General features: G+C 39.1%; 1 protein-coding gene across 2 annotated transcripts; it reads right to left on the minus strand.

Moving 5' to 3' along the window:
- Positions 1-1593: 1593 nt before the first annotated feature.
- Positions 1594-13793, minus strand: LOC144086210 (uncharacterized). 2 transcript variants are annotated; one of them, XM_077616061.1, is made up of 11 exons: positions 13594-13793; positions 12617-12672; positions 12419-12525; positions 12276-12346; positions 11506-11713; positions 8370-8413; positions 8234-8282; positions 7791-8147; positions 5161-5640; positions 3676-3728; positions 1594-3434 (listed from the first exon to the last, which is right to left on the minus strand). In XM_077616061.1, exons 1-10 carry the CDS (start codon positions 13696-13698, stop codon positions 3682-3684), a joined length of 1524 nt encoding a protein of 507 aa, XP_077472187.1. In that variant the 5' UTR covers positions 13699-13793; the 3' UTR covers positions 1594-3434; positions 3676-3681. The 2 variants fall into 2 exon arrangements, with proteins under 2 accessions (XP_077472187.1, XP_077472188.1); XM_077616062.1 differs by lacking the exons at positions 8234-8282; positions 8370-8413 and having other exon boundaries at positions 13594-13791.
- Positions 13794-14747: the final 954 nt, after the last annotated feature.

Consider the following 14747-nt stretch of genomic DNA (forward strand, 5'->3'; position numbering starts at 1 on the left):
TTAGCGGGTAAAACGGCAATGAATAATTCATTTTTCTATGTGATTATTTTGTGATAAGTATATATAGTGACAATACATTTGTCAGTTTTCTTCACTCACGTAAAATACATTTTCATTTTGTGCATACTCAAAACACTTGAATTTGTCTTACTTTTCCTACTTCCTTCAAGTATCCCAATATTTCAGTCCCACACTACAAATAATTAATTCAATAAATACACATAACAATACCAAATAATTTTCTCTTCCCTCTGTTGTCAACATTTTGGCTCAAATTACACCTTTGCTGACTATGACGCAAATGTGCGAGTGTAAGATTGGATACGACATTTCCGTGGCTCTACATTCATATTGTAATACCTTCAGGTTCCCAATTTATTACGTGAATATCGTTTTGACAAATACTTCATAATCATCCATGTATTTTCTTAGCTTATTTTTGTAATCATTTGAAACAAATTAGTTTTAGTCATTTTAAAACTGGTTCGCGGGCCACGTTAACGTCAACTCGGTTTCATGTGGGCCGGACCATTTTAGATATAATATTTAGATATTTTTCTTATAAATGGATTGAAAGAACTGGATCGAAATCCCTGAATATTCCGTTTTTTACAGATCTAATAAAGTGTTTATTTGAGCTTTTTTTCTTAGTAAGGGAAAATCTCTTTTAATCATTATGTTCCATATTAAAGTGGAAAACAGAAAATATTTTTATATATTTTTAGATTTTACAAAATGATTTTTGAACTAAAAACAAAAAAATGGGTTAAAAAATTACAACTATTGATTTAAAAGGGGGAAAAATCAGGAAATCTAATATACATCTATACTCTTCATTTTAATGTGATCCTAAAATAGAAAGTCGGCACTCATGATTTACTTTCTCGGGCCGCACAAAATGATGCGGCGGGCCAGATTTGGCCCCGGGCCGCCACTTTGACACCTGTGGTCTAAACAGTTGGCAATGCAAAAGTGAATTGTGGGTGACATCTGACCTCTGCACTGAAGTTAACTGTTGACTATGTCAACAGTCATTTGAACCAGAGAACAACAGATCAGCCCAGATTTTTTTGGTGTACTGAAGACATGGTGGGGACAAAAACAAGCGAGTACTAGACATTGGGAGGACTGCAATATTGGAGGTTTCATTGTTAGCTTAGCGAGTGGTGAGTGGAGTTGGACCAAAATGCAGGGACTGGGTTTGCATTCATTAACAAAAACTAAAAATAACCTGGACACAAAACTCGGGGAACAGTAAAGAAAAGTAGTAAAAACAAACTTACAGAGGGAAAACACGAGGGTCACAATGAAGCCGGGACATGAGCATGGCAATTGCAGATGATCCGGTAATGGCCAGACACTGACAAAGCGTTGGAATAGACAGCCGGGTTGACGAGACAATGAGGAACAGCTGGGTGAAAAGAGAAGCAACGAATAGGGAAAGACACAAGGGCAACAACAGGTGAAAGCGATTGGAAATCACAGGGAAAATGGAAAGAATATAAAAAAAAATCTAAATTAACCACAAAGGAACTTTTTTTCCATTTCTCACACACACACACACACAAATTCCTATTCTGTGATACATAGATATTATGTCATTAATAAATTTTAATAAAGAACATAGCTTAGAGTGACTATTATGATACAATTGTTATCATGTACAAAGTTCTATTGTGGGGAATACAAGTCTGCTGGATGTGTACTTTTTATTTCCACACTAAATACCAAGTGCGGCCTGGTGGGTTCACCTATGTGGAGCTTGCATGTTCTTCTCTGCGTGGGTTTTCTCCGGGTACTCCAGTTTCCTCCCACATTCCAAAGACATGAATGGTAGGCTTATCGGACACTCTAAATTGCCTCTGGGTATGACTGTGAGTGTGTATGGTTGTTTGTCCCGCTGTGCCCTGCGATTGGCTGGCCACCAATTCAGGGTGTCCCCCGCCTTTGGCCCGAAGTCAGCTGAGATAGGCTCCAGCACCCCCCGCGACCCTAGTGAGGATAAGGCAGTTCAGAAAATGAGGGAGAGACTAAATACCAATGTGTCTCGGTTTTTTTGTGTTGTGGTATTAGCCACCCAAGCCCCATAGCAGTCATTTTGTCCACACCTTTTCCCTTGCTGTTGCCAATTTTCTTCATTTTCCAGTACTTGGTGATGTTACACAAGTGTTGTCCTTAGAAAAATCCACTTTAATTCCCTACTGTTGTCTCAATCATTTTGTCCACCTTTTCACTTGTGGAGGTGTTCAATACTTTTACCAATTTGCTTCGCAGTACTTTTTGTCATTGAAAATTCCTGTTCTTTAGTTCAGTGTCCAAATGTTCTATATTTTTAAACTGTATCTGTCTGTAATAAAGCCCACAATTTACAGGACAAGACCTGTCACAAATATGGTCTTAGACGATGTAAGACTGCCCCCTGTTGGATGTGACGAGCTCTGATGATCTCAACAAATGGTCTTTATATTTGGCATTTATGTTTGACCTTTGACCATATTTTCTTCACTTATCAGTTTAGTCCGACCTTTTATTTTCACTTCCTTGTTTTTTCCATACATGACTAATACTTACATAACACAGAAAAGAAAAACTCGAGTCATGCGTCTTTTTTTAAAATATATATCTTACTTGTTTTGTTTCTTTTTCCATCCAGTAAGTCAGTGACCTACGGATAGTGTTCTTTGTCACGCATTAAGTTGAAAAGCGGCGGTGTGAAACTTGGATCGATGTAGCACTTATGTTTCACATTTACTTTGAAATGTCAGCCTCCATTCTGTCCACACCGAAAAAGCTTTTTAGTTGTCAGCTCTTTGAAAAAAACGTACGCAAACAAAACAACACAAACGCTTGGAATAAACAGATGTTTCTTCATAAAACTTGACAAAAAGTTGTACTGGACAATTTCATTCATTTGCTCCAATTGATGGAGATAGATGTCCAATCCATTTGAACTGGGAGGGCCTGACAGTGAATGATTGCTTGACAGTCTTCCCATCTCTCATCTCATTTTCTGAACCGCCTCACTAGAGAATACCCAGAGAAAACCCACGCAGTCCCAGGGAGAGAATGCAAAATCCACACAGATGGACCGACCCGGATTTGAACCCAGGTCCCCCACTGTGAGGCCGATTCGCTAACTACTCATCCGCCGGGCTACCAGATAGATATTTATATTCCAAAATGTTGATTCAATGGAAAAGTTGGTCATTTTTTTCCATAATGTGAACCCTTTAATATTTTAGTAGCGTGACAAGACGTGATGCTATCAATGAGCCTACAATACAAAGAAAGCTGGTGGCTAACACTAATTTCTTTAACACCAAAAAATGAAAAACATATCCAACTGACGCGTTAAATTTAACTAAGAATAAAGACGCTTGAAATACTAACTGTTTGGCTGTTTAGCAGATCCAACATGGTGGTCTTCTCACGCACTGAAACACAAAAGTAGTAGTAAAATGACAATGAAATTTCCTGAATACGGGATGAATAAAGTTATCCAATCTAATCTAATCTAATCTAATCTACAAACAGCGTAAATAATCAGCAAAATAAATATGTGCAAGTCTGTATATTTAGATTTTGTCTGTAAGAAGTTGAAATAGGAAATCAAGTAATAAAGTCATCATTGGGTGGATGACTGACTTTTAAGGTCTCGCTATAATTTTTTTTCACCTTGAGTTATGCGTTTCCATCTTCCCCCATTTTGTTCTTCACCTTCTTCTTCCCTGCAAAAAAAAGAGCAAATTATGCATTATGACAAATTGTTATTGCTACCTCAAGCGTCTAACCCAGGGGTGTCCAAACTTTTTATGTTGTAATTATGCCAAGAAAATTACGATCACAATAGCTCAATTTAGCTTCAAATTGGATTACTTCTTATATCAAATTATTTTTGTAAAACAAAATACTGAAATTCTATAGTTTCTGACATTGATTTCAGCATGTTTGCAAGTTTTGGCCGATCAACGAAGCTATAGGCACTGTTTAAATCACTACCTCCATCTGCTGTCAAAGCTCAGAAGTGCAGCAAAATATGGGTTGAATTTAATTTTCTTGTGCGGACCATATTAGATATTTTCATCATTTGTTAAAGCCCAATAAAAGTGGACAGAGTTGGCTCACTGGCTGTAGTTTGGACACGCCTGGCCTTACCACTTCGTGGCCATTATATGAACGAGCCAATCAGGTGAAAGAGGCAGGAGCTGCATATGTGACATCAACAGGAAAGGATATTTGTTGGGTATTATTACCGTATTTTCAGGACTATAAGGCGCACATAAGTCTTACATTTTCTCCAAAATAGACAGGGCACCTTATAATCCAGTGCGCTTTATATATAGAGCAATACTAAAATTGTTATCACGTTAAAATAAAATAAATCAGTTAATAGGGTACACCATCCTCTACAGCTCTTACAACTACGGCAAGCAGCCCCCGACTCTACTATTTTCCCCGTGGAAAAAGTACTGCGCAGTGACTGCTGGGATATATAGTTCTTTTGTCAATACACCCAATGGATTATGGCCTGGACATCGACATCAACACAGCTATACGAAGCATGGAAGACAGCGTTGGAATAGTTACGCTAGCTACTATTTGCGAATTGATTGTGGCCACCTGGACAAATGTATAAAACTCATCGTTTTCGATGACTCATTTGGACAATTGTTCAATTCGGACACAGAAAATTCGGATTTAATGGATTTGTGGGTGATGATGACGTGAGTACATTGTAAAATGGCTAAATAAAGTACAACCGAACTCAGTTTTGCTTCCGTTGCCTTTTTAAAAACGTGTTTTTAGCGTGTGGGTGTAGCGTGTATGTTTAAGCTGGTGTTTGTTTTGCCATGCCTGGCTGCGTCTATAAAAACGGTGCGTCCTTTGTGTGTAAAATACAGAAATAGCTCTCGTTACTGACACTGCGGCTAAAAATATGATGCGCCGTATAGTCGTGAAAATACGGTAGTTTTAAGAGTATGGAAGCATACCGTATTTATTCGAGTATAACGTGCCAATTTTGTACGAAAAAACTGAAACAAAGTTTGGGTGCGCGTTATATACAAGATCTTTGCTTTTATGACCAAATCTCATGCTTTTCATTTTAACTCATGTGGATGAAGCACAGGCTTTGTTTTCATTGTAGAGAAATACACTCACTCTTTTTCTTGGAGGTACAATCGCTGGTAACAAGAGTCTCATCACCATTCCCAGATTCCATCCTTTTGTTCACCTTCTCCAAGGACTGGGTACCATTTTTGCCATTTTCCACCACCTCTTCAACTTGCTCTTCATGAGTGGATGCCTTCCTCTTCTTCTTCAAGTCTTTGAAGGTAATGACGTCGTCTTCAACGGCCTCCCCGTCAGGGGCCGGCTTCTTTTTCTTCTTCTTGTTTTTCTTTCTGGTGGTGTCAATGGGAGGCAGGTTTTCTTCCGGGGGCGTGACTTGATGCGTCTTCATCTTCTTCTTCTTTGGTGCCTCTTCCTCCAAGATGGCGTCATCCATATCTCCCTTGAAGGGCTCAGGTGGAAGAGTTTGCTCTTCCTCAACGGCGAGCTGCTTCAGTCTTTCAGCTCGATTCTTCCTTTGACGACGTTTCCTAGTTTTCCTAGAGTCGCTGACCTGCAGGACGGCGCCATCTTGAGAGGAGAGAGGAAAACAACCGCTGAGATAGGAAATATCAGTGATACCTCGACTTATGAACATCTCTACATACGAAACAACACCAAACGCCCTTGTAGGAAAATTTTGTCACGGGATAGTAAAAAAAAAAAATCAAGTCATGAAATGAAAAATATCCCCAAAAATTTAAAAATAAAACATCCACAGATGTATCCTGTATACTATCTTGAAATTGATGTGATAGATTTGCTCTCCCTTTGGCTATCTCCCAATAACTTACTGGCCTCTCTTTGGCTAGAAGGAAGCTGCATCTCCATGATGCTTTTTGAGTGCCTTTCAGTGCCATTCGTCGTCACGTCACCACGTTATCAGTTTGTTTTGTGACATTTTAAAGTGTGCGTGAAGAAACTTTTTTTCTTACTGCTCACCATGGACCCAAAGAAAGTTATGTTCTTTTGAATTCATGATTTTAAGTTGTTAGGTTGTGTTTACATGCATGTATTTACCTCCTCCTCTCTCACCTATGCCATTCAACAACAATAGAAAATGTATTTGCATGTACTTGTTATACATTTTAATGGCTTAATATTTTTTAGTTTTTTTTTTTAAATAAACAAAACTGCTTTACACACCGTGTTCTACATGCTGCACACTATTCATTGATTCATTCATTTATTTTCTGATCTCCCAGAATTAGTGCCCAGCCAATGGCAGGGCACAAGGAAACAAAGGACAACCATTCACACTCACACTCATACCTAGGAGCAATTTAGAGCATTCAATCAGTCTACTCTGCATGTTTTGGGGATGTAGGAGTACCCATAGAAAACCCACGCAAGGCCGGGGAGAACATGCAAACTCAGCACAGTAAAGACCGACGTGGGCTCGAATCCAAAACTGTGAGGCCGACATGCTAAGCCCTTTTCCACATGGCCGCCTGATGCACACTTACTTCGGGCCATTGACTTTGAGCTTAACATATAAAATAAATTGATAAAGTGCTGCAACATGGGTGCATGAAATAATGAATTAAATTGTGAAATAATTCAATCATAAAGTTTTTCATTAACTATAATTAAACTGTTTTACTGACACTTGCAAGAATTTAATTAACTGTATTTAAATGGCAACTTTTAAAGACACATTTTGGTATTTAACGGAGGTAATATTTTTCCCCATTTGGTCCTTCATACATGTCAGACAATATTTGTACTCTTAAAACAATGCTCTTTCAAAAAATAAGTGATGCTTTAAACCTTTAAGCTTTAACCCTCACCCACCATAAAGTCATGTTTTTGGGATATAAAGTTGATTTTTGTCAAAGATAACGACTTGAAGAAACATCATCGGGGACCCATACCACCCTGGTCACAATCTGTTCCAGCTGCTGCCCTCTGGCAGACGCTATAGGTCCCACAAAGTACGGACAAATAGGCTTAAGGACGTTTTTTTCCCACATCCATCAGGACTCTAAACTTGCGCTAACACGACACACAATCCTTTCTGCATAATAACTTCGGGGTGAGGTAATATGAATAGACGTTGGGCGGTGATCTGCCTCCTACTGGCTGACTGAGGTAAGTGAAAGACAGTGAGAGGTAAGTGATCCGCTTGGAGGGTGATGCGATGTATCCATGACGGAAGAATGCCAAATTACGAGTCCAAAATTATCACTTATTTGGGTCTTTTGCTGGGAAAACACACCTTATGGAGAAGCACTACCAATTTCGTCATACGCAGTTTCTGGGTATGATGACAATTAGGCTTTTTTGTCGAGTCAATGATGACGACAAAGCCTATGTCCAATTATTATCATTATTATTATTATTGAATCAAATTACTAATTTTATCGTAAGAGGGTTTTTTTTTGTTTATTCAACGGGTAAGTGGAAGACAGTGAGAGGTAAGCGAGAGGTAAGCGACCTGTACCCTCAACAGCGGAATGACAAATTACAAGTCCGTAACTTACACTTATTTAGGTCTTTTGCCGATTATACGTAGCTTATGGAGAAGCACCATCAATTTCGTCACACGCAGTTTCTGCGTGTGATGACAAGTAGGCTTTGTGTTGTGATAATGACGACAGGGCCTATGTCCGATTATTATTATTATTATTATTATTATTTTTCTTTCTCAATGTTGTTCAAATATCTTTTGATTGCCCTACCTTGCGGCACCGTCTTCTTTTGTACTTGTGTTGCTCCTTTCTCGGACTGTAGCTCTTGGTCTTGATTTTTACCCTCACTTTCTTTTTCCTTCTTCCTTCTCTTTTGCGTTTTCTTCTCGTCAACGCTTTCCTGCACTTCTTTCCCTTCCTCATCCTCCATTCCATCCTTCTCCTTTCTCTTCTTGGCCTTCTTGTTTTCTGCAGGATGGTTCAACTCAACCTTTGGATCCTCCTCAGGGTCGGTCTTCGGTTTCTTTTTCTTTTTCTTCGGAGGCGCCTCTTCGTTGTTTTTGCAGACATCAATGTTGAGGGTGATGGCGACGTTCAGGTGATCTCGCTCTTCTGCAGGCATTTTTTCTAAGTGAAAAAAAGACACACACCTGCTCTGAAATAGCGGAAAATTATAGAAAAATGTCCACGCGTACGTCAATCCTGTTTGATACCATCAGCGGGAACATCTGGAGCCTCCGTCCTGTGGTCCTCCTGCTCCAACTGTGTTTTGAAATACGCGCTCAAGTAAACACCAAGTCTTTGATATTCTTCAGTTTACATCCAAGAGGTTTTTTTTTTTTTTTTTACCTGAATGCTCTCCTCTCGGACTGGCTCGGGCGAGACGTCAGAACCTATGCGTGAGGCCCGAGTGAAGGAGAGGAATATTAAAGACTCAATGGGAATGTTTAAGAATTGTGATATTTACCATATTTCTCGGACAATAAGTCGCACTTGAGTATAGGTTGCAGCAGCCGAAGAATACACAATGAGGATTGTGTGTGTGTGTGTGTGGTGTGGTGTGTGTGGTGTGGTGTGTGTGGTGTGTGTGGTGTGTGTGTGTGTGTGTGGTGTGTGTGTGTGTGTGTGTGTGTGGTGTGTGTGTGTGTGTGTGTGTGTGGTGTGTGTGTGGTGTGTGTGTGGTGTGTGTGTGGTGTGTGTGTGGTGTGTGTGTGGTGTGTGTGTGTGTGGTGTGTGTGTGGTGTGTGTGTGGTGTGTGTGTGTGTGGTGTGTGTGGTGTGTGTGTGTGGTGTGTGTGTGTGGTGTGTGTGTGGTGTGTGTGTGGTGTGTGTGTGGTGTGTGTGTGGTGTGTGTGTGGTGTGTGTGTGTGGTGTGTGTGGTGTGTGTGGTGTGTGTGTGGTGTGTGTGGTGTGTGTGGTGTGTGTGGTGTGTGTGGTGTGTGTGGTGTGTGTGGTGTGCGTATGGTGTGTGTGTATGGTGTGTGTGTGTGGTGTGTGTGTGTGGTGTGTGTGTGTGGTGTGTGTGTGTGGTGTGTGTGTGTGTATGTGTGTGGTGTGTGTATGTGTGTACGTGTGTACGTGTGTATGTATATACATGTATATACATATATACACACATACATATACATATATACATGTATACATATACATACATATATACATATATACATATATATATATATACATATATACATATATACATATATACATATATACATATATACATATATACATATATACATATATACATATATACATATACATACATATATGTATATATATATATATACAGTACATAGTAAGTCACACTCACAGTGGGGGACCTGTCTTCAAATCTAGGTCGGTCCACCTGTGTGGAATTTGCATGTCCTCCCTGGGCCTGTGTGGGTTTTCTAGGGGTACGCCGGTTTCCTCCCACATTCCCAAGACATGCACGGCAGACTGATTGGACTAAATTGCCCCTAGGTATGGGTGGGATAGTGTATGGTTGTTTGTCTCCTTGTCCCCTGCGATTGGCTGGCCACCAATTCAGGGTGTCCCCCGCCTCTGGCCCGAAGTCAGCTGGGATAGGCTCCAGCACCCCCCGCAACCCTAGCGAGGATGAAGCGGTTCAAAAGATGGACAACAACAGGCACCTGTTAACATAAGTTTTTCACCTAAAAAAACATATCAGGTTTTTGATGGTCGGCCCAGCCAAACTATGAAAAAAGTGTGACTTATACTCCAGTAAATACGATATTTCAAGAGTGAAATATGTTTGTGGACCTTGAACTCCTAACTGCACAAGTGCAATTTCATTTCCATTTTAAAATGTCTAACTTTTAAGAAAAAATTTAAAATTAATTTTATACTGTGATGCAGTGGTTGAATGTTTATATTATGCGGCAAAAAATGCCCAAGTTAATTGTCCTGGGTTTGAATCCAACTATTGACATATGACAGTTTTATTTTGAAAACAAGGTTTCTAATTTTTGAGAACTAATTGGTAGTAGCAAACCTGCCTCAGATGTGTAATTTACCTTTGCCAGTAAATGATCTGTGGCTCTACCACCGGGTTTTGAATGTTGTTTCCAATAAAAATCCAGATGGTTCTTATTTGGCCCCAAGGACATGATATCCGGAATTTCCGAAATCCACCAATTTGAAACGTGGACTCAAGCCGCAAACCACATTTCTACTTTGCATCAGTCCATCTAGGATGACCAGAGAAGCCGGCGGCGTGTCTGGGCGTTGTTGATAAATGGATATAGCTTTGCAAAATAGTTTTAAATTGAAATTGTGGACTCAGCACTGAAGTGTCTTTAGTGAAATTGGTTTCCGTAATGTATTCCTAAGGCCAAGTGGTGATATCCTTGACACATTGATGTCAGACTGTGTTAGAGAATCGCCAGATGAATGAAAGGTCATAAGCATTCAATGATACTATACGCCCTTGTCGCTTACATGTAGCGTGATTTCTCTAGATTCTAGATATTATAGACCATAGATGATTGGTAACATTGTCCTTAAACTTCATGTGTATTTTCTCATTCATTTTTTTCACAAAGAGGTGAACCCTGTCCCTTCTTTGCTTGTGGATGATTTATTCAAATCAGGGAAACTCATTTTATACCCAATCCTGGCACCCACCTGCTCCAAATGATCCCACAGGCGAACCTTTTAGGATGTTCCAAACTTTATCTTCTTTTTGTTGCGACCAATCCCAGTTTTCAGGAAATATGTTACAGCCATAAAATTCTATGTTCATGATTATTTGCTTACAACAATCAGATTTACCAGTTTGTACATTAAATATCTTGCAGCACTTTGTGCAATAGTTTGGACACCCCTGATTTAAATACTCACCAGTGGCTAAATGTTTAAAAAAAAAACTTTCTAATCCTACTGAATACAGAAGTGTCTCAACTTTTTCACTGTGGATGTCGGTTGATCAATTATTAATGTATTTTTGTATTGTTTTCATTCATGTTTAATGCAATCCTCCATCTTTATTTAGAAGAGGGTCTGTAATAAGAAGAAATGTACAGTCTTCCCTCGATTATTGCGACTTCACTTATTGCGAATTTACGTCTTTGTGATTTTTTTCTGCTAGTTATTTTTAAAAAAGTTATATATATGTTTTTTAAGTTCATAATAATGTGAAAATGCACACTGAAACTCGTAAGTGGAAGCCAAGGTAGTTATAATAGGAGTGACCCTACTTCGCGATTTTTCGATTATCCATGTCTGGTCTACATTAATCGCGATATTCGAGGGATTACTGCAATCAGAGGAAAGAAAATCGATATTTGCTCATTTGCTGCCAGCCCTCCTAGTAGATTTCACAAAAAAACAATGGAAAGAGCCACGTGATTGGACATCTATCATCGTAAGTGGCACTGAAAGCGTCCAGTTACGGACTCTCGCGAGTCTTTGGCTCTTTAGGACCTGATCTGCTCGTATGTGTGCGACTCTGAAATTGCAAGCCTGGAATTAATCAGACATACCTGCAGAAGGCGGGACCTCAGCTTCTGCCACTTCCTTGTTGGGATGAAACGTTTCTTGGTCTGTCAAGCAAATACTGCTAACTTGCGCCTCGTCTTCTGAGCAATCATTGGCTGCCTCCTCCACTTTGGGCGTGGCCTCTGTCTGATTGACGTCGTCCTCCGACGGCACTTCACCTTTGAGGGCCGCGTCATCCATGACAACTTCAGGCTGTCGTGGGAAAACGACGACGAACACCAGTTAACGCTCACTGCTCTGTAATAATCACTGACTTTCTGCTGAAAATACACACTAGTATTCTCCGCACAAGCCTGACAAAGAAGCACCGAGTTAGCCGCTTGAAGAATACGGCGCCGTAACTTTGGCGCTTGCCGCCATGGGGCAAATGACGGTGATAACGCCGACACAAAGGGGATGATCGGCAATAAAAACGGAGTTGACAAATGAAGCGTTGCGTATGAACGACATTATCACGGCGGCTGGAGCGCAGCTATGCGTGTGCAACCAAACGGAACTTCCTACTTTAAGGCTGGCCCGCTTCCGCCTGATGAAGCCATAGTTATTTGAGCATTTGTGTGTACACTGCACTTTTGGGTCAGGGAATGAACAGGATGTACTTTGTAATCTGTGATTGGTAGAATAAATGAAAAGTTTCTGTGGTGGGATTTTGGATCGCAATATCATTATTCAAACCAGTTATAGGAATTCATTTGCCGCCAACAAGGGCAAAATATCCATGAATCCTTGTCATATTTTGACTGCCATTATTTACCTGTTGTTCTTCAGATTGAGTTTCGTGGCAGCCATTTTCGCCGTGTCCGTTGGTGCCTTCTGCTTCCAGGGCTAAAAAACAAAGAACTTTTACAAATAAAACTGTCTAATTGACTGTAAACGAAGAAAAAAAAAGTCACATACCACACATAACTTGCTCATCCGCATTGTTTCCTCCAGGGCTTTGCACATCACATTCATCAGGTTCAACTCCATCCAAACATTTGGCAGGCTGGCCAAGGGAACACAACCTACTCACACACAAAACAAAAACTTAATTTGTTGCCTTTGTCGCCCCAGCCATTTTTTTGTCAATATTAGCTTAATGATAACTTTTCTTACTTCAACCATCCTTTGTAGATGTCTTGTAGGTTCAAGCTCATGTTTGGGATCTCTATCTACATAAGAACACAATGGCATGATGTTAATACCTCTATACAAGGTCAGACATATCAAATTTTCTATGTAATTTTCAGCTCAGATGTTTATACATTCTTGTCCTTCCTCACAAGAGTTGCAGGGGGTGCTGGAGCCTATCCCGGCCAACCACGAGCAGTGGGCGGGGGACACCCTGAATTGGTTCCCAGCCAATTGCAGTGCTCAATAAAACAGACAACCACTCACGTTTCCAATCACACGGCCACCGAGTGGGAATCGAACCCAGACTCACCACAGCAAAGTCAGGCAGAACATCTACTGCCCCACCGAATGTCCAAATGTAATGTATAGATTAAAGTAATGCTTTATTTATATGGATTGATGCTAAACATGGCAGATTTTAGAACCAGGAAGTGGCAACAGGACTGCAATTAAGTTAAAAATGACATCGATAACAAACTTACATGAATTATTCAAGAATTTGGGGAAATTACTTTAGTGCCTTAAAAAAGCATTTTCATATATTTTATCTGAAATGCTTTCGCCATACACCTGAATAAATTTAAATTCGATTTACATAACGGGGACATGTTATAACAGCATATATCAACAACAAACAAATGTGCAATTTTGTAACACAAAATATTTGGGGATTTGATTATATAAGCAATGTTGGCAGTAGCTGGAATGGGACTCCAGGGGGCTTGTGGTGGTGACCCGCACACACCTCCAACCGTACATCATGTTCTATTCCTTCTAAACAAATAATAATAATAATAATAAATAAAGGCATAGTAAATTCACGTTGACACTTAAAATTCACGTTTATTTTTGCTGTCTTCTTCAGCAGTAGACAAACGGGGAGAAGCAGTCATGCTCGCAAAGCGGATATTAAAAAATGTTTGGCATTTTTATTTATTTAGACATTTAGATTTTAATACCTTGCTAACGTGTTCTTCCAGAACGTCTGCAGCAGCCTGCAAGCCTTTCATCTTCAAATGTTGGGAAATGAGGAAGAGAAGCGACGAATCTTCGTTGCACGACATGGCGAACGCCAAATCTAATATGAAATGTTAATAGGACTGCAGCGCTTCACTTTGGATTGGAACATGCCTCATTGCACTTCGCGAGGTGTATCATGGGAGTTGTAGTCTTCTGAGGCACAAATGAATCCGGAAATAAAATGTAGCCGCTATCTCAAACCTTTGTTATACAGTATTTCATAGTAATATAATATAAGATTTATATATATATATATATATCCACCGACTATTATGAAGTCAGATTTTTTTATTATTATTATTTGGATTTAATATGAGGAGTTCATGTGTCATGTAAACAATTTAACAATAAAGCAAGCTTGCGAGCCTGTCTTATTGCGATTTTTTTAGTTTATTATTTAATTATTTGTGAGGATAAACAATACGGAAAATGAATGAATGAATACATTCATGTAAATGTATTTACAAAAAGATCCACCATTAAACAAAAAAAGTCACAGTTACTTGGTTCTTTACATTTTTTTAATTGCTGCATAATGAGATAATTACTTAGCATTGAATTAGTGAAAAATAATAGTTTTAAAAAAATCATTTGAATATTGACAGGAACTAGTCTTTCACATATTATATTTGTGCATGTACAATAAACATTCTCTAAATAAATTGGATAAAAGTCATTTCTTCAATTTAACTCTAACCTAAAATTGGGTATCTTATATAAAGCAAATATTGAATAAATTCCGGGATTGTTTTTAAATGAATTGTGCAATTAATGTTTATTGAATTTCATGGAGGGAGCCCAGCGACCAAGTGGTTAATTTTTAGTATATTTAAGGTTGTGTTGTTTTTAAATTCACCAAAAATAGTCACTTGGCCTATATAAGATTTAAGTATCATGTTTTGAATAGCGATCCACTCTAGTGACAACTTAAAAGCTTAATAAACATGGAACTTTAAGTTCACAAGGCAACTTTAATGTAACGCAACAATCCTTTAAACTTTTTTTGACATATTTATATAGTTTCTTCTGCAATATTTGTGTTCATTGACACTATGAAAGATGAATTATTCTTGGAATATGTCTAACAAAAATC

This window comes from Stigmatopora argus, chromosome 12 (genome assembly GCF_051989625.1).
Source record: "Stigmatopora argus isolate UIUO_Sarg chromosome 12, RoL_Sarg_1.0, whole genome shotgun sequence".
Lineage (NCBI taxonomy): Eukaryota > Metazoa > Chordata > Actinopteri > Syngnathiformes > Syngnathidae > Stigmatopora > Stigmatopora argus.

Excerpts from the sequence above, each read along its gene's own strand:
- LOC144086210 (XM_077616061.1), bottom strand. The coding sequence starts at position 13,698 with ATGTCGTGCAACGAAGATTCGTCGCTTCTCTTCCTCATTTCCCAACAT. Across the intron at positions 12,347-12,418 it reads GGATGAGCAAGTTATGTGTG|CCCTGGAAGCAGAAGGCACC; the intron begins GTATGTGACTTT and ends TTTGTTTTTTAG. Across the intron at positions 8,148-8,233 it reads TCCAGATGTTCCCGCTGATG|AAAAAATGCCTGCAGAAGAG; the intron begins GTATCAAACAGG and ends TTTTTCACTTAG.